This window comes from Martes martes (genome assembly GCF_963455335.1).
Source record: "Martes martes genome assembly, chromosome: 3".
NCBI lineage: Eukaryota > Metazoa > Chordata > Mammalia > Carnivora > Mustelidae > Martes > Martes martes.
The window spans coordinates 140,291,099-140,312,224 of NC_137890.1; the positions used below are offsets into that span (position 1 = coordinate 140,291,099).

At 37.7% G+C, this 21,126-nt stretch overlaps 1 protein-coding gene across 1 annotated transcript in view; it reads left to right on the forward strand.

The window, feature by feature from the left end:
* BAZ2B (bromodomain adjacent to zinc finger domain 2B) overlaps window positions 1–21,126 on the forward strand; it is a 426,011-nt gene that overhangs the window by 390,160 nt on the left and 14,725 nt on the right. Inside the window, exons 31-36 of the mRNA XM_080798618.1 lie at window positions 13,192–13,847; window positions 14,161–14,434; window positions 14,606–14,761; window positions 15,326–15,486; window positions 18,620–18,930; window positions 19,318–19,453. Of these exons, the coding sequence (XP_080654744.1) occupies window positions 13,192–13,847; window positions 14,161–14,434; window positions 14,606–14,761; window positions 15,326–15,486; window positions 18,620–18,930; window positions 19,318–19,453 (1,694 nt within the window). The remainder of the gene's footprint in view (window positions 1–13,191; window positions 13,848–14,160; window positions 14,435–14,605; window positions 14,762–15,325; window positions 15,487–18,619; window positions 18,931–19,317; window positions 19,454–21,126) is intronic.

Here is a 21,126-nt window from a genome sequence, read left to right on the forward strand (position 1 = left end):
CTTGTTAGATGCCAAGGCTTGGTAAAGCTTAAGAGCAGTAAAGAAGTACCCAGGCATGTGGCTTTTCCTATCTATAATAAGAATCATCTGTGAAGCTTAAAAAAACAAAAACAAAAAACCGAGCCCCACTGAAGACAAATCACATATTCTTCAATTTGATTAAGGGGCACATCAATCTCAATCATTTGGGCATGTAAACTTGGAGTTATCTAGGGCATCAACTTTTCCTTCATAATGTCTGAAGGTAATCTCTTTTCAACACTGCTGAAATTGGTTCTTTATTAATAGGTATGTGGATTATTACACCTGTCCCCAATTTCTCTATGTTCACTCTCTTCCTTCCATTATATTCTGTCATCATGTCATGCCTCCTCTCCAAAACCTTGAATGACTCCCTATTGCTGACAACATGATGTAATAAGTCTGTATACAACCTAGCATTCAAGCATTCAAGGCCTTCTATAAATCTGACTTCAAAATATCTTTATACTGTTCTCCAGTATGAATTAACATAGACAAGTCTACTCACCGTTGCTTAACATATGTGCATTCCTCCTGCTTTGCATACTTTGCATGCTTTGTTTTGTCAAATTCTGTTCAATATAATGCTAACGTGCCTTTTCTTCGCCATCTAAATTTCACCTTTCTTGATACAGCTCAAGTTCTAGCCCTTTTATAAATTCTTCTGCAGTTTATGTAAGTGGAACTATTTTTTATTATCTGTGAACTTCTAGAAAACCAAATAATTATACCATTATCTTGGCAATTGATAGATAAACTATTCATATTAAGTTTGATAATTGTCATATGTACTTTTTGATTCTTCTTAGTGTTAAAGATAGAACTATATATATCACAGGCACTTTAAAAATATTTTAAGTAAGTAAGTAATTGAATGTCTTTATAAGGTTTATAAGAAAAGCTTACAGGAAACTTTTCTTTTTAATTTTAGGCCTCTCAGATTAAATAACATTTATTGAATTTGTAGTTATTGGACCTCAGTTTCTATTTGGGCCCTTTCACTTAGCCTCTTTGGACCCTGCTCTCTCTCTCTACAAAAGAAATTTGATAGGCTCTCTCTAAACTCTTTTGTTGTTATCATGTCAAATAATGGATTTAAGAGAACTACAAAGTGATACATAAACATTAATTTTACTTTATACTACTATTTGTGGTCATTGCATGGTACAGGGGAAAAGTAGGAATAAATTTTCACTTAGGGGTTATTTCCTCATAAAGTTTTTATTAATTCACTGGTGAATGTGCATCTGCTATATTATTTTAAGTGCTATGAAAGTTATAAAATAAACAGATGTAGATGTATAAAATAACAGATGTAGATCCCTTTTCTTTATCTTACAGCTCATTAAAATGAAAAACCTTTATGATTTTAATCATCAAGTGTTTAATATGCACTTATATTATGCCTTATACTAAGCATTATGGAGATACAAAAGAATCAATTAACCTGTCTCTATCCAGAAAGAGCTCACAATCTAATTGGAAAGATATATTATATATACCAGGCAAAAAGCAAGAGCATATTAGTGTGCACTATAGAAAAGTAGTGTATCTGAGAGGCAAGGCTGTTAAGGATGAGTAAGTACTAACTGGTAGAAACTACCATAAAATAAGTGGATATTAAAAGTTAATACAGTATTAACAATATGCAATATTCTATTCCTTTCATTTATCACTTTTTAAAAAATTATCTAAAAGCACAATCTGTTCTTAATGAAATTAGACTTAACATTCATCTATTTAAAAGTTTAAATGCACAAGTTTTAAAAAAATAAATGCCCAAGTATTTTTAAAAATCCCTATAATAGCTTTATCCAAAGAGAAGATATCAGATCTTGGCTTACCTCCAAAGAAAACTATTAACTAAATTCATGTTTTATAAGATGCAAGATAACTCACACCATAAGTGAAACAGACGCTGCTAATAACAACAAAGTTTATCAGTCTGGCAACTCTAGAGTAGAGACATAACAAAAAACATAGGATCTGCTGAGCCCCTATATTGGTTCCACAGTACTGTTGTCCAGACTGCAGACTGGACAAGCAACGAGCTCCCAAGAGAGGTGCCCTCCTTCATACTCTGTATTTTTTTTTAATTATTTAATTTTTTATTTGACAGAAATCACAAGTAGGCAGAGAGGCAGGCAGATAGGAAGGGAGAAGCAGGCTCCCCACTGAGCAGAGAGCCCGATGTGGGGCTCGATCCCAGGACCCTGGGATCACGACCCGAGCCAAAGGCAGAGGCTTAACCCACTGAGCCACCCAGGTGCCCCTGTATTTTTTTTTTTTTAAAGATTTATTTATTTGACAGAGAGAAAGAGATCACAAGTAGGCAGAGAGGCAGGCAGAGAGAGAGGGGGAAGCAGGCTCCCTGCTGAGCAGAGAGCCTGATGCGGGGCTTGATCCCAGGACCCTGAGATCATGACCTAAGCCAAAGGCAGAGGCTTAACCCACTGAGCCACCCAGGTGCCCCCATACTCTGTATTTTTAGGTTAGTTCAAGAGGAGGTTGAAAACCCTTTGTTTCTCTAAGCAACAACATATATATCAAAGGAATTCTGAGCCTGGGAATACAAAGGGCAGATTCCACATACTGAGAGCCTTGGTAACAGTGCTGACAGCAGCTAAAGGCCCTGCTGTCCTTTTGCAAACTAGCTCAGTGACTAATCTGGGTTGCTGATGGGCCTCAGGGAAGAGGGAAGGAAGAGAGCCCCTATAGCCATTTAGCTAAAACTGAGGGTTTATTCCCCTTTAGTCCACCCCCTGACCCTTGGTGTGGCTCACTTGATGGATGCCTTCTATCAATTATATTTTATTTTATTTTTATTTATTTTTTATTAACATATAATGTATTATTTGCCCCAGGGGCATAGGTCTGTGAATCATCAGTCTTACACAATTCACAATTCACTCACCATAGCACATACCCTCTCCAATATCCATCACTCAGCCACCCTAACCCTCCCCATCCCGCCCCCACCAGCAACCCTCAGTTTGTTTCCTGAGATTAAGAGTCTCTTATGGTTTGTCCCTGGTCCCATCTTTTTTCATTTCCCCCCCTTCTCCCCCATGAACCTCCTTCCTGCCTTGCCTCTCAAATTCCTCGTGTCAGGGAGATCATATGATAGTTGTCTTTCTCTAACTGACTTATTTCGCTCAGCATAATACCCTCTAGCTCCATCCACATCGTTGCAAATGGCAAGATTTCATTTCTTTTGATGGCTGCATAGTATTCCATTGTAGATATATATACCACATCTTCTTTATCCATTCATCTGTTGATGGACATCTAGGTTCTTTCCATAGTTTCCATATTGTGGACGCTGCTGATATAAACGTTCTATCAATTGTATTTTAAAATGGTGTCTTCTAAAGGAGGCCTCAGATAAGCCAGAGAAATTCCAAACAAACAATATCCACAACACTAGTAGATTTAGATTTCCCCTGAGCCATATTTCTATAGTATATCCAACAAACGGTCCGAAACTATGCATTTATAATACTATTCAGGTCAAGGAATCAATGCTAAAGTGTTCAGTGGTAAGACCCCAAGACTTCTCAATGGCATTGTCCCCCGGGGTAGCTGATTTGGGGTCATACCTTTAGCTTCATGGGTGCCTATCAAGGGAAGAGCCCTTGTGCAAAGTAATGAAACTTGTTTCCCTGTGTACCTGTCAATTTACAGGTACATTCTGATGCTGACACCAGAGATCATAGCTGGGAAAGTCTTGAGTGCCTTTTAGATTTTGAGTCACTATTAGTACCACACTCTAAGCAACTAAGCTAACAAGCCAGTTAAAGGCATTATAAAAGATCTCATAGTTATTCATAAAGTGTGCAGACAATGTTATGTCCAGGTAGGAAGCAGGAAGGCCCTGCTGTTCACATAAGAAAATAAGTTCTACTGGATCACAGAGTGTCAGCCAGTCTGGTTCAGTGCTGCATTTTGTATCCATATGGCATTTAAACTTCCTGGGGATAACTGCCAGCGTTCCATTAGTAAGACTCAACTGTAGGTCTAAAGGGGAGAAAAGTGCTACCAGGCACCCCTGATGTGGGAAATGGGTCACTGGGAGCTGAGTTGTCAGGATATGAGTGTCCCTCTGCTTCTAAGAAGATAGAGTTTTACACAGTATAATTAGTAAGGACAGAATTATGGATAGCCCAAGTAAATGAGGAGTCTGGAGTAATGAGTAATTCCTGTGGCATTGTCTGGAAGTGGAATGCCCACAAGGTCCTCCATAATTAAGTAGGTTGAGGATGACAAATACAGCATCCTGATAGCTTTGAAATAAGTGTCATTGTGTGGGATCGCTGTAGAGGACTATTGAGTACAATTTGTTAATATCTGTAAGAAAGGCGACGAGAGACTTATTCACACTACATCCACCCTCTCACCCTCTGTGGTAGGCATGCTTATCCCCATGCCAGGTCCATCATTATCTTCAGGGGCTATCCATACAGTCTGTCCTTTTTTTCTGAAACAGTAAGTTCCATATGAAATCAGGAGGTGCCATTTTCCCACCAAAGATGTCCTGCAGACAGAGTACACTGTATGGGTATAAGGACTGCAGCAAAATCTCCTGCTTATAGGGTGAGTGCACAACAAAAATTTAGAACTGTTTGGAATAAAGAGAGAATTCAAATTGCCCCCCCCCCACGGATATTACTTGCAAGTGTCATCTGGAAAACAAGAGAATATCGGCATTTGTGTCCATCCATTCATCCGTAATATGAACAGCAGGAGCCTCCCAGACACCAGTTGAAAGGTACCCAAAAAGGAGAGGAATGTTGGGGTATAAAAACTCAGTGTCCCCAGGATACCAAGTAGATTCTTCATCTCTGCTCTTCAACTTCAAGATGTCAGGGAACTTCACCAAAGTGTAGGGACCTTTATGCGGTATGAGGAGTGTTCAGAGTATAAACAGTAGGGGGCAGCCAGACCAGACAGTCGTTGGAGGTAACTGTGGAGGAGTTCGTGCAACCATCTTTTAGAATACTATTCCAGCGTTCTGTACTGCCCGTGGAGAAGAGGGAGCATGGAGCAGCCATTTAGTACTATGTTGGCCAGCCCATAGTTGAAAGGCAGCAACTATGAAAGGAACTCCAAATGTATGATTGTATCATTTCTGGAAACCCTACTATATAATAAATATGTCTCAGTCTTAATAGTATTATAAGGTCCACACATGGACCTTATAATACTATAGAGAGAGACTATATATAATACTATATATAGTATTATATTATATATTTTATATATTATACTATATTATATATAGTATATAATGCTATATATAGTATAGACTATATAATACTATATAGAGAGAGACATGATAATTCCTTCATATCCAGGAACAGTTTATACTGTTTAGTGGCTAGAGAATATCAGATACTCAAAAGCTAACAAATGCCATCAGAATATCTTTGCCAGAGTCATAGGCCCTTGTAGTGCTAGTGTGAAACGGGGTTGTTAAATAGTGAAATGGCATTGTTCAGTACCCCTACCTGAATCTGTTCTTGCATAAGAAATGCAGTCTTTCTCCTCCAGGTATGTAACTGTGTTGTGCAGCCTTGGCAGGCCTGGTCAGTGCATCTGAGTGTTGACAACATGCCTGGCTAACAGTTACCAAAGCTTCCATAGAGGCCACAACAAATATGTCCAACTGATATGTGGAAATGCTTGTGCGGGACTTAAATACCCCAGTATTTCCATGCCAGTATGCAGTCTGATAAAGGAACAGCTGGAGTTCACACAAAAGGCCCAAAAGCCTTTGCAGTGAATGTGATTCTGGGCTTTGAGCCATAGGTAACAACCAACTCCCAGCTCCAATAAAGGAACTTGTTGGCCAAGGCCTTTCTGCATTCTGGAACCGTAGGTACTTGGTCCCTCATTATTTAGCAAGCCCATAAATGTTTGAGGCTCTTCTTTCAGCACGGTGAGGGTGGTTAGCAATCCTTTGGACGGGGACCCAGGGACAGAGCCCAGCCCTAGTCCTTCTTACATTTGAAAGAGCCCAGATTAGGAACAGAGAAAGTCTGGCTTCTGGAGTTGAATCAAACTCATAAGGTGGAGGTAATGACAGTATTTCCACCCATAACCCCATTTCAGGAGTTGAGATGATACAGGCTATTTCCCTAGGTTCTGTTCTCCAAATCCTTTCTTGAAGAGTCTGGAGACTGTGAGATCTTACCAGATGGTGGGTGGGTTGAAACTTAACAGCTGTAATCTCTGAAGAACAGTCCTCCCCAGGTACCTTCTTCACCTAATCTTCTGGCGAATCCCCCTCTGTGGAAGACTTTTCAGGCTCGTGGGTGTTGGATCTTCTGTGTCTCGTCTCACAGGTCTCTTTTCCACCATCTCATTAGGTCTTTTAGGTTTTTGAGGCAGGTGACACTTCCACACTCTAGAATTATACAACACATCAACTTCTGTCTTATAAATCCTTCTCTCTATAAGCAGTACTACATTTATTTGTGTGAAGGAGTCTCTGCCAGAAGTCTAGCTATCTTCTCCTTTCCTTGTTCCTTTTTTCTTTTTATTTTGTATAAAAACCTGTGCCACAAATTAGGCTCTCTCTTTCCATTTCCTCACCTGAAGTGGGGCTCGTATGATCTTAAAGAACTATTTTTTTTAAAGATTTTATTTATCTATTTGACAGAGAGAGACACAGCAAGAGAGGGAACACAAGCAGGTGGAGTAGGAGAGGGAGAAGCGGGCTTCCCGCCGAGCAGGGAGCCCGATGCGGGGCTCAATCCCAGGTCCCTGGAATCACGACCTGAGCCAAAGGCAGATGCTTAAACGACTGAGCCACCCAGGCACCCCAGAACTATATCTTTTCTCACATTGCCTCTCAGATGAAGGAGGAAAGTCAAAACTATTGTCCACTTAGGTAGACCTGTTCTGATTCTTATCATTTAACATCCTTTGCATGAAGATCATATTATCAGACCTTCCGCCTCTCAAGCCCTGGGTTTTCTTATCATCATGCTAACATAGCTAGTATCTCAGAGCAGCTATGTCCTATGTGGATCTAGTCCAGTTCACATTCAAGAGTCTCAAGAAAATCACCCCAACAGGGATCTTACTAAAGCTACCAAGCATCCAGTTTGAAAAATGTGGCAGTACCTGTCCCAGCACTACTAGTTAACCCATGCTCATGCTCATTCTGTAACAAGGGCATTTCCCCCTCCTCCACTTGTTTTAATACCACTATTGTCCCTTCATCATGCAAACAAACAAGCCAAGCCTCTAAGCATCCTTCCAAGTGCTGCTTTTGGTGGTGCTCCTGTTGAGACCCTAGCTCTTCTTACTCTGTTTATTGCCACTCAGGCTCCTATAGAGCATGCCTCACAATAACTGGCTTTCTATCCCAGGGGCTAGTTGCCTCATAGATCATAATAGAGGGATCATGGGAGTTTGCCTCACTTTCCCTTCTATGGGGGCTGCCACCCTTTCTAGTTCACCCTCCAACTTTAGACTCTTGAAAGTCTGTAAGCTGGTAAGGAAGAAGGGATGACTGCCTTTCAAGCCACTTTATCACCACTAGTCTCCCTGTTTGGTGTCCACATTAGAGCTTCTGCCATCCTTGGGCACAGCTACTGAGACCATCCTAACCCCACCAAGTGAATTACTGCTGACCCCAAGGAGAAAATCTTTCACCCTTGTGTGCTCCTCTTCCAGAAATCCATGACATTAGGACTTTGCTGGACACCAACTGCTGTACAAGATGCATGGTTACAAAAACCGCTAATGACACACAAAGTGCTAATTGCAGGAAAGTTTATTAGTAAATGTAACTTATAAGCAGAGAAGTAATAGTACACAGGATCTTCCAGCTCCAGTTGTGGTTCCATAGGACTTGGACATGTGACAAGAGCACTCCAGGAGATAAAACACTATACCCTACACCTTGCTCTGTATTGATGGGTTATTGTGTGAAAGGGTAAAAAGCATTTAGTTTCTCGAACAGTAAACCCATCAAGGGACCTTTAGATCTAGGAACAGTGCTAAAGGGTATGCATACCCAGAAGCAAAGTATATATACCTAGGAGTCTGAGAACTGTATTGCTGTTAGCTAGCTAAAGGCTCTCAGCAAAGTGGAAGAAAATGAAACAAGTTTGTTGATACACACACACACACAAACACACACACACACACACACACACACACACACAGTGATGTGACTGTTGCTCTTCCATTTTGTATTAGGATGTGGTTACACCTTTAGGTCTAAAAGTAGAAAACGAATTCCTGTTATGGATATGTGGGGGACTCTTACCTGAAGGGAGCAGGTATTCTAGTATCAATCTTTTTTTTTTTTTTTTAATTCCTGAATCAGACTGGGAAGGAACAATCCTAGAGAGAGAAAATGTTGAGAATCTGCTTCATTTAGTCTTCTCCACAGTAATAGCAAGAAATCTCCTAGGAGCTGAGTCATGGTAACACTACTAAAATGAAAACAGCTAAGGAGCAGTGCGAGTACGCCTGAGGTTCTGCTGGATGGAATGGGAAAGTGCCTTTGAGTCCTGTGAAGAAGCCATTGCATAGAGACCTGTATTTTAGACCAGGGTTTTCACATTTCTTATGTTCTTTATCCATGTTTTACTGACAGTGTAGTCAAATTTATTTGAAAGCTATAGCATGCTTCAGCCCAACTAAAGAGAGCCAAAGGAAAAAATTTTCACTTGAACTCAAAATGAGTGGTAGACCCCTGGGTCCACAACAACTGTTAGGTGAACCTGAGAGGGTTTGAAGTGATTTTGATAAAACTGAAGAAGACATAATCTGGTATTTTTTTAGGATTTACTCCAACTGACAAATGGTATTTTCTTTGTCATTATGCACTTACATTTACTATCAGGGAAATGAATCCAGTGAACAGCACACCCTGTTTCATCTCTTGTCTTCCTCTTCTTCAGTCCGTTTTGAAGATTTTTTTTTTTTAAGATTTTATTATTTATTCGATAGAGAGAGAGAGATCACAAGTAGGCAGAGAGGCAGGCAGAGAGAGAGGGGGAAGCAGACTCCCTGCTGAGCAGAGAGCTCGATCCCAGGACCCCAAGATCATGACCTGAACTAAAGGCAGAGGCTTAACCCACTGAGCCACCCAGGTGCCCCGAAGATGTTTATTAAAACTCATTGACACATGTCAGAGAAGTGAGGACTGGAAAGAACCAGGGCGTTGTATGAAATGAAGATAGAAAATTATTTAAAATTAAAGAATCTCTTTATACAAAACTTCCTTCCAATTTTTTAAAAATAATCTTCCAGGGGCGCCTGGGTGGCTCAGTGGGGCAAAGCCTCTGCCTTTGGCTCAGGTCATGATCCCGGGGTCCTGGGATCGAGCCCCACATCGGGCTCTCTGCTCAGCAGGGAGCCTGCTTCCTCCTCTCTCTTTCTCTCTGCCTGCCTCTCTGCCTACTTGTGATCTCTGTCAAATAAATAAATAAATCTTTTAAAAAAATAATTTTACATTTTAGTTAGAGGTCTAGCTGTTTATAATTAAGCAATTTGAATGTAAACATTAAAACAACCATGAGTAGGCTATTATTATATATAAATGGGAAGTCATCTAGTCTCAAACCAGTAAAAATTGGTTGACTGGATAGCCCATTTATTTTTGGACATATGACAGAGGTTTTTCAAGATAGTAGTTCTCAGAATAAATCAAGAACAGCTCTTAGTACTTCTTTACTAACCAATAACTTGTATAAAGCCAGGTACATGAAGAGAATATTCGTGACTCTTTTCATGTTTGCCTAATTAGAGGTGATGAAGTAGGGTTTTCTTCTCAGAGCAAATGTGTGGAAGTACATAGAGATTATATAAGGCCTAAGATTTTTTGCTAGCTGCCTTTAAGGTTTTTCTATCTCATTGGTTTTAAGCAATTTGACTATATGTTTTGGTGTAGTTATCTTCATATTTCTTTTCCTTGGAGTTTGTTGTATTTCTTGGATCTGTGCCTTATAGTTTTCATCAAATTTTTGAAATTTCAATTTTGAAACTTTTTCAACCATTATTTTTTCAAACTTAATGTCCTTGTCTGCTAATTCTACTATCTTGTTAGTTTGGGGTCAGTTTTCATTGATTTTTCTAATTATGTGTCATGTTTTCCTGTGTCTTTGCATGCATTCTACTTTTGATTGGATGCCTGACATTGTAAATTTTACCTTGTTGGATGCTAGTACTCAGAAGTTTGGTCCTTTCAGGTCTTAGTTTTTAAAACTTGTTAGGCAGGACTAGGATAGCGCTCAGTCTAGGGCTAATTATCCCCTAACTACTGGTGCAAGATCCTCGAGTACTCTACCTGACGCCTGTGAATTTGGAGGTTTCCCAAGCTGGTTGGTAGGAATGGGTACTATTCCCAGCCTGTGTGAGCACCTAGCACTGTCACCTCTAATCCTTTTCAAGTGGTTCTTTCCCTGGTCTCAGCTGGGTTCCTGACACGTGGGCGCTGATGAGTATTCAGCTGAAACTGGAGGAGTCCTTCCATAGGTCTGTGGAGTTCTCTCTCTAGGCAGCTGTCTCCTTTCCAGTACTGCCTTCTGAGCATTGTAGCTAGTTGGGTCTCCCTTGGACTCTCAGTTCCATCTCCTCATCTCAGGAGTCGGCCAGCTCTGCCTGAATTTCTCCCTGTGATGTAGCCTGGAAACTGTCCTAAGGCCCTAAGCTGGAGCAATCATAGGGCTTGCTGCATTTGTTTTCTCTCATTGTTACCTGATGTCCAGTTTCTTACAAACTATTGTTTCATACATTTTTTTTTCTGTTTTTCGGTTGTTTCATGCAAGAAGGTAAATCTAGTCCCTGTGACACCTGAGTGCCCAGAATCATAAGTCTGAGGAATAAGCTTTTAATTTGGGGTAGAAATTAATATCAAGAGAAGGATGTAAGAGCTATTTCAAACATTAGTAGAAGATTGGTTAAACAAATCATGATCTATACATATAATAGAATATTGTGCAGCTGATGAAGTATAGTTCTATATTTTGCCATTGAAAGCTGTAGAAGGTGAACAGTGAAAATATTAAATACATTCTTTTATTTCATCACTTAAAAATATTTATTGAATCCCCATTTTATTTTATTTTTTTAAAGATTTTATTTATTTATTTGACAGATAGAGATCACAAGTAGGCAGAGAGGCAGGCAGAGAGAGAGAGAGAGAGAGAGAGGAGGAAGCAGGCTCCCTGCTGAGCAGAGAGCCTGATGTGGGGCTCAATCCCAGGACCCTGGGAACATGACCTGAGCCAAAGGCAGATGCTATAACGCACTAGCCACCCGGCGCCCCTGAATCCCCATTTTATAGCAGGCACCATGTTAGGCTTTTGGGACCCAATAATAAGTAAGGTAGACATTGTTATACCTTTAAGTAAAGCTTATTGATTTTAATTCTAGTGTGTGGGAGTGGGATTGGAATAGAAAATAAGCAGATTATTTTGTCTAATGGGGAATTCTGCCAAGTAAATATACAGAATGATATTCTAAGGTGAATGGGATGGGGACCCTACTTTAGATGAAGTGATCAGAAAAAACCTCTGTGACAAAATGACACATAATGTGAAACACGAGGATACAGAGCCAGTCAGTAAAACAGTATTCTAGGTAGAGGGAATAGCAAGTGCAAAGACCCCAAGAAAGGAAGGAACTTAGCATATTTGAGAAGCCTGTAAAAGGGAGAAAGGAAGAACAAGGACAAAAATGGCCAGAGGTTGTGGAGGTTTTCAGGAACTAGATCATACAATGTGGTAGGCCTCGTGTAGGGATTTGGATTTTGTTCTAAGTTGCGGAAAAGTGAAGAGTAGTATCCTATTCATGAAATAGTGTGAAATGATACTCACAAGGAATCATATAAGATTTCCAGAAGGCTCTACAGGCATGATTGGTTAACCATGGTTACCTCTCAAGAGTAGAAATAGGGACTGGGGGAGTAGGACAGAAAAGGTTTTACCTTATACCTCTCAATACTGAATATTTTACCTTGAACATATATTACTTTTCAAGTCAAATAAACTAGTAGAATTATATTTTTAAGAGTTTTTATGAATTATTTTTTTAAAACGTTTGTCATATTTTTGACAAAATATGAACCAGAGGTTCACAAAGGAGAAATACCAATAAATCTATGAAAAGATAATCAGCCTTACTAGTGATCAGAAAAAAAATACAATTCAGATTTTCACCTTCCAGATATTGGAAAAGACAAAAATATCGTTAGTATTCAGTTTCACAGAGAGATAGGGAAATAGATGCTTTTGTGTAATTCTGGCATTAGTGTGTTTTGATTTAGACTTTCTAGAGCACAGTTTGACAATTATATTGCAAAAACTCTGAAAGGTACCTATCTTAATATTCAGTAAGTTTTTTCTTCTAAAAATGTATCCTCAAGAAGTAAATCAGAAAAGAAGTTTTAAAGTCCAACGATACAGATATCATTCGTCATTTGCAGCACTGTTTATAATAGTGAATATTTAGACTTTATTAATAACCATCAGTAGAAGATTGATTATTTAAATTATGATATATTCCATTGAAGATAGCCATTAAAATTTATGATGCAGTTATCTATTTATTGATGCATCAGGATGTTTACAGAGTATCATCTACTAAAAAACATGTAGGTTAGAATATTGTAATAGGATTTCCTTTTTTTATACTCTATAGGCTTACGTGTATATGTGTATACATAGAGAACTCCTAGAAGGATTTACACAAGAGTGTTAATAGTAATTTCTGTTGTGCATTAGGGCTTTCAATATTCTGACATTTTGGGGTGCCTGGGTGGCTCAATGAGTTGGGCCTCTGCCTTTAGCTCGGGTCATGATCTCAGGGTCCTGGGATTGAGCCCCACATCGGGCTCTCTGCTTGGCGGGCTTCCCCCTCTCTCTCTGCCTGCCTCTCTGCCTACTTGTGATCTCTGTCAGATATATGGATAAATCTTTAAAAAAAAAATTCTGATATTTTAAAAATTTTTATGATTAATTATAAAATTAATTTTCCAATGAGCAAAAAATCTAGCCTTTATATAAAAAAGGAAAAAATGCAGAATATTACTAATCTAGAAAATTTTATATATTTATGCATATAACTTGATAAACAGTAATAAAATATAATTAAAGTATTGGTTGGATCTGAAGAAACTGATCTTTTTCATGCTTTTCACTTTTGTAGGACTAGATGAAATTGCAAAAGAAAGAGAAAAACTGAAAAAGGCAGAAAGTATCCAGATCAAAGAAGAAATATTTGAGACTTCTGAAGATACTTTAAATTGTTCAAATCCAGATCACTGTGAGCAAAAGGAAGATCCTAAAGAAAAAGATAACACAAATCTGTTTCTTCAGAAACCTGGCTCTTTTTCAAAATTAAGCAAGCTTTTAGAAGTAGCTAAGATGCCTCCTGAGTCAGATGTGATGACCCCCAAACCAAATAATAGTGCAAATGGGTGTACATTGTCTTATCAAAACAGTGGAAAACATTCCTTGGGCAGCATTCAATCAACAGGAACCCAAAGCAACATGGAAAAGACAGACTCTAATAATCTGTTCAGTCCTGGTTCAAGTGGTCCAGGGAAGTTCTACAGTCCTCTACCCAATGACCAGTTGTTAAAAACACTGACGGAGAAGAATAGACAGTGGTTCAGCCTTCTGCCAAGAACCCCTTGTGATGACACTTCACTTACCCATGCTGACGTACCAGCTGCTTCTGTAGTGACTCCTCAGTCTCAGCCACCTTCCACGTCCCCCTCACCTGCCTCCGCCCCCCTCCTGGGATCATCATCTGCTCAGAATCCCGTGGGCCTCAGTCCATTTGCTGTATCACCTCTTCAGGTTTGTATTGCTCATTGTAACTCATTTCTGTGTTGCCTTATTTAATCTTTGACCCCATGAAGATTCTCGCTCCGGGGAATCAGCTGGATGTTTGTATTACCCCTGCCACAGTTTGAGAACTGGAAAGAGTCACAATTGCTATTACCAAGCTTCATTACAACTACTATGCCTTTCCTAGTCTAAGGCAAAGGCTTCTTGAATTACCTTTTTTATTTTTATTTTTTTTTTCAGAATTTAAAAAATTTCAAGATGCTAAACATTTTTCCTAACTTTTTAGATTGTTCTACTTTTAAAATATTTTGGTTTTTTATAGATGAAAAGTGGAGTATCTATGATGGGACTCCAGTTCTGTGGATGGCCCACTGGCGTGCTTGCTTCTAATATTCCGTTTACATCACCTTTACCTAGTCTGGGATCAGGATTGGGATTATCTGAAGGAAATGGTAATTCATTCTTGACTCCCAATGTTGCTTCAAGTAAAAGTGAATCTCCGGTGCCACAGAATGAAAAAGTCTCCTCAACTCAGCCTGCGGCTGTTGAAGTAGCAAAACCAGTAGATTTTCCTAGTCCAAAACCTATTCCAGAAGGTAGGTACATTGAGACAGTTTTTAGCCACTTATTTTATTTCATTGTTAGTAGAGTCTTGTAACTGAGTCTTCAATGGTTATATATGTAGTTACAAATCTGCGGATTTGTTTTGTGCCATTAATTCATATTCAAGATATTTGTAAAAGATGTACATATTTATCTTGACTTAGAAATGCAATTTGGTTGGTGGAGAATTATTGACCCAGAGGACCTAAAAGCGTTGCTTAAAGTGCTACATCTCAGAGGAATAAGAGAAAAGGCATTACAGAAACAAATTCAGAAACATTTGGATTACATTACTCAAGCCTGCATCAAGAATAAGGATGGTATGTACCTAAAAGAGATTTCTGCTCTCTTTCTTACTTATGAAAATTAATTCTTTTACCTTAAAATGTATTTTAGTATGTTTTATTTCTGATAGGCATTTTTTTTCTATTTCGCTCAAAAAATAGTAACTATTTACATTTCTTAAATTGGCATTACTTTCTTATTATTTTTACACATACAGATGTATTGCGTTCTTAAAAAAGAATATTCCTAGGGTGCCTGGTTAAGTTGGTTAAGCAACTGCCTTCGGCTCAGGTCACGATAGATCAAGCCTCCAATCAGGCTCCTTGCTCAGCAGGGAGTCTGCTTCTCCCTCTCCCTCTGCCTGCCGCTCCCCATGCTTGTGCTCACTCTCTCTCTCTCTTTCTCTGTCAAATAAATAAAAATAAAATCTTAAAAAAAAGAATATTCCTACTTTTAAAAGTAAGCTGCCTGCATACGCACAAGTGCACTTGTGTCTGTTAAGTTACATGTACATGTTACCCCTGGACTTTTATTTACTTTTTGAAAGAAATCACTGGGGAATAGAGTATATTTTAAAATTAATTTCTTTTCAAATGTAGTTGCTATTATTGAATTAAATGAGAACGAAGAAAACCAGGTAACTCGAGATATTGTGGAGAACTGGTCAGTAGAAGATCAAGCAATGGAAATGGATTTGAGTATTCTTCAACAGGTGGAAGATCTAGAAAGGAGAGTTGCATCAGCAAGTTTGCAAGTGAAGGTAAAATTGACTTGGAATAAAATCTGTTTTTAGGATAATGGAAGGTAACTAATATTTATTACATGCCTGACATTTGCCAGTTCCTATGTTAAATGTCTTTATTTTATCTCGTTTAATCCTTATCATGATCCTGAATTAATTTTCCCCATCTTACAGGTAAGGAACAAAACTCAGAGTAAGTAACCTGTCAGTGGTCTTATAGTGAGTGGCCAAATGTGGGTTCAGATCAAATTAGTCTAACTCCACTATCCATGTTCTTTTTGCTAAATTTTGCTGCCTCCCTAATGACAATAGAAACTATCATTTCTGGTATGCAGTTTTTACCACAAGCAGAGTTTCACAGTTTCACCATGATAATACAATGCTCTGTTAAATTCCTACTACCATGTTTTGTGTAGGTCTGGGAAGCACCTCTATAATAAGCCATGTTGTATGTCAGATATTTACTCTATATAATTTAAAAGTGGGGAATATAGATATATCTGAATATGTGTTATATTATGATACATACACACACCCTACATATATATGTAAAGTTTTAATGTATGTGTTTATCTACTGGGCATTACCATTGTCACAAACAATGATCAGAACTGGCTTCCAATGGAAAGGCAAAAGAAAGGAAAGCTTTACCTTTGTGCAAGACTTTTCGGTTTTGTAAATAGGAGTATAAAGTCTTCTCAATTGATAATAAGGTGACCTCTCTGAGAATAAATGGATTGATGGTGAGTAAGCATGAGACAAACACCTGAAAAGGTTTAGAAAATGTAGTTTCAATGTAATTTGATTAGATATTTCACATTTTATCCAGAATGAGAAACTTATAATACTATCCTATCCAATGATTAAAATATTTCTTCAAAATTATTTTAGTGCTGGCATTTGGAAATTTTTAGGGATCTCCAAAAATATCATTTTCCAGAGCTAATAAAATATCCATTTCTTGCCACAAACATAATTACCAACCTTGGGAAGTTTATCATTTTTTTTGTACTAGGCAACTATACAAATCTTTTTCCTGGTGCAATATAAAAATGCCTCATTTATCTGGCATCTTCAACAAGTGAACTCTTCTACACAAATTAATTTTCAGGAAAAATAGTAATTATTCTGTTTAGTGCTACAATTTTTTGACATGTTTGTTGGATCACTTATGTTATATATTACACTGCCTTCTTAAAATTGAGAATAATGAGTTTGATTTAAATTCTCTCGGTGACACAGTATATTCAGTATGAAGACCAATGATTAGATAATGATTCCCTTAGGGAATAATTTTGCCCCTTTGTTAAATGATCCTAGTGTGCTTGCTTTTTAGACTATGACATCTGCTTTCTATAGTCTGTTTTCTTTCATGATCAGTTGTTACTATTTGCTGATTTTAATTTGATTGGTTCTATTAGCCCTATTTTCCTCCAACTTCTTTCCTCCTCTCCCCCATCTAATCTGCCAATTCTGATTGGCTATTGGTTGGAAAAGCGTATCATCACACTTTTCAAGTTATATATAAAGTCAGAGCATGGGCCTGAAACATTTTCCTGGAGATAATACTCAAATTTTGGTGAATGACCTTATCATATTACCAGCTGCTTAGATATTTTTGGCTGTGTTCTCAGAAGCTAAGTGGAATTTTTTTTTAAGTGGTATGTAGTATCCCTTCAAACTGTAAGAATGAAGCCATTTGACATGACTTATACCTAATGCACTTATGCGTACTACTTATAATTTCATACTTATTTCCTAAATATAAATGTTCTACTGAATTAATGAGAAAGAATTGATCCCATATATAAGACAAAATAATTATCACTAAAGAGACTTAATAAAAAGCACAATTTTGTTTCTTATTCACTAAGTACCTATTCCATATCTTATTTACTTATTTACTAAGTACCTATTCCATATCAGGCAGTGGACATCACAAAATTGGATACAAGGTGGTTTCTGCCTCAGAAAGCTTGTCATACGATCTGGAGAAAAGACATGTGTACATCTCTGTAGACTCTAGTAACTGATCACAGACAAGTACAGAATTATGCATGAAAAAGAATACTGGTGGGGAGATACAAGAAAGATCAGGGAAGATTTCATGGAGAAGTCAAGATGGAATTTGAGAAGATGATGAAGGCTTTGACAGAGAACAGAGAATGCCATACTAGAAAAAGCAAATAGCATGAGTGGAGCACCAGGAACAGGGAGCTCAGAACATGGAATTTGTCTGCAGTGTAGGGTACATAAATGGGAATATGCAAGAAAGAAGTAGATTCAGTTACTTGAATGTCATGATAAATATATGGACTTTGTTAAGGAGTAGGGAATCTTGGAAGGGTTTAGAGCTAGAGGATTGATATAAACAAGCTGAGTTGTAGGATCATTTATTTATTCAATCAACATTTATATATATAGAGAGAGAGAAAGAGAGACATCTGTTTGCCCTACTCTGCTGGAGATAAAATGACTAAAAGCAGACACAGCCCCTGCCCTCTTGGAATTTAGAGGTAGAAAAATGTTCATCAAATGATCATAGTAGTGTAAAATTGTGACTACCATAAGGACATGGAGTATCATGTGGTTCTATGAGAACCTGTAACAGGGAGATTTAACCTCCACAAGGTTGTTAAGGATGGATTTCCTGAGGAAGTAAATTTTAATATGAGAGCTACAGAATGAGTAGAGTTAAGTAAGTATAGAGGAACAGGGAAAAGCCTTACAGACAAATGTAACCACTTAGGCAAAGCTCCTGTGGCTGAAGGAAAAATGGTAAGTACAGAAGAGTGGTGGAAGGAGTGAAAATGGAAAAGAAGAACAAAGTTCAGAGACTGCCGAGAATTTTCCATTTAAGTGGTCCCATGAAATAAGTATTTATTCATTATCAAGTCCTTCAGAATACTTTACTGATTTTCATTATATCTTTCATAATATCAAAGTTATTAAATTTTCTTCTTCAAACTTTTAACTGTTTCTTTTAATTTTCTGTTCTTGTTTCTACCTAGCATTAGGAAACACAAGGTAAAAACTTTCAGTAAAGATCCTTGAGATCTGCTGGTGTCTGCTGCTGTATTTTAAGTACAGGTAATTCACCCATCAGGCATTTAAGGGGAAACCATAATAACATTATTCTCTTGATATATAGGGTTGGATGTGTCCAGAGCCTGCATCAGAAAGGGAGGACTTGGTATATTTTGAACATAAGTCATTTTCTAAATTGTGCAAGGAGCACGATGGAGAATTTACTGGCGAAGAAGAAAGCAGTGCACATGCACTAGAACGGAAGAGTGACAACCCCCTAGATATAGCTGTAACCAGGCTGGCTGATTTGGAGCGGAACATTGAGAGAAGGTATCTGAAGAGCCCCTTAAGTACCACCATTCAGATCAAACTGGATAATGTGGGCACAGTTACTGTCCCTGCTCCTGCACCATCCATTAGTGGTGATGGTGACGGGTAGGTTATTGAGATTAACTTGAAAAATTATTGTGCTTCTTTGCTAATTGGAGCCTATTTTCTATTGCCTGTTATCTATGTATCTTCTTGTATGTCTGTGATCCATATGGATCATGCTATTTGCATGGTGCTTTGTAAAAACATTTTTTTTTTTGTTATGTGCGTTGATAATCCTGCAAAGTGATCTTACATTTACCTGGTTGTGACTAAGCTTTGAGGCACGTAGCCACAGTCTGTGCACTACATCAAATTTAGTTGCTTAAACCTTATTCTTATTGGCTGTTCCATGTTTTTGTCATTGCTTGGCTTTCAGTGTGATGATTGTTTCACATTCGGTAACCATAAATGTGGATATGACCTACTTAATTTTTCTATATTTCAATGCAGAATTGAAGAGGATATTGCTCCAGGGCTCAGGGTATGGAGAAGGGCATTATCAGAAGCTCGCAGTGCTGCACAGGTAGCTCTGTGCATTCAGCAGTTACAGAAATCAATAGCATGGGAAAAATCAATTATGAAAGTTGTAAGTGTTTTCATTTAAGAAATACTATAACTAATTTACTTTGTCCTGTTTTTCCCAACCTCTAAATCTTTCTTAATTAATACATTACTTATTGTCAAAATAATGTATGCTTTACTTGACAGTTTAATTCTTAAATACTGTTTCAGTTTGATATTTTTCTCCTTATTTTGAGCTTTTTGAAGGAACCTACCAAATACATTATCTCTTCTTTTTAAAAGTCTTGATTCTCATTCCGTTGAATATTGTTTATAACTCTGACTGAAGTTGTTTTCTATATTCTGTTAACATAATAGTTGTTCATCTAAATATTTTGAAGACCCTTTTACTCCTGTAAACATTCCAGTTGCTAACATTATCTGCTACAGACATTCACTGCATTCTTAAAATGTCTTTATATTTCTTTCAGATTTCTTTTTTTTAATGCTAAGAAATACTTAGATAAGTAAATACAAAATAAGCAGAGAGCTCTTAGTTTGTGTGCTTGATAATCAGGCATGGCATCAGAAGTAGCTGACATGAAGAATAGGTCTTTTTTTTTTAATATTTTATTTATTTATTTGACACAGAGAGAGAGATCACAAGCAGGCAGAGGCAGGCAGAGAGAGAGGAGGAAGAGGCAGGCTCCCCGCTGAGCAGAGAGCCCGATATGGGGCTCGATCCCAGGACCCTGAGATCATGACCTGAGCTGAAGGCAGAGGCTTTAACCCACTGAGCCACCCAGGCACCCTGGTCTTTTTTTTTTTTTTTTTTTTTTTATTCTAACCATTAAAACTGGTTTTTCACCTTCTTTGCTTAAGCTCAAGTGGTTATCATCATGTATATAAAGGTAGAAGATACCTTTACCTTGTACCAGACACCAAATACTATGTATTCAAAATAAAAGCTATAGTCCATGTATCTTCCAGAGAGATGCTCATTTTAAATCATGTTCATGTCCCTCTTGCCTCATATATATCAGATATAGAAATATTTATTATATGTGAACCTTTATGAATTACTTTGACATTTGCATTTGAGTTACAGATTAGCTGTAAAATCCCAACATTTAAGATTTGTTTTTATGAATGACTAAGAGTAAAATTCCTTTCCTTAAAATAGTAATTCCCCAAAGAAAAGAAGTGATCCTTAAATAATTTTAACATTCTTTGCTTTATTTTTTACCTCTAAGTTTAGACTACTCAATACCTTACTCATTCTTACAAATAAATTTGATTTCTTCTGTGGTTTTTCCCTTCTTCATATAAAATATCTATGGAATAATGAACATGCAGTTTTCACAGTCTGCTCAAATTTAGGTCTTTTCCAATCCACATGACAATTTACCATAAGATTGAAGGTATGTTCTGTTCATCTGGTAGCATTTTTTACCAGGTAAAAAGAATTTTTCTTCTGAAAGTTATGATTAAAACCAGTTTTAAGGTCCCCTTGGAGAAATATACTTGGTGATATTACTAGACTGTAATGATCATAAGATACAAAATTCTATATCAAAATGAAATTGGAACAGTTCTTATTCTCATATACACCAAAACAGTCGTCATGACAGGGTCACTTTTGTTATAACCTGTATATAGAAACCCAAAATTTGTTCCAAAATCTGCCTTTATGTTAGTATTCTTGCTTTCTGCAGTCAAAAACTTTATTTCATTTATGACAAATTCATAAGTTTTTTC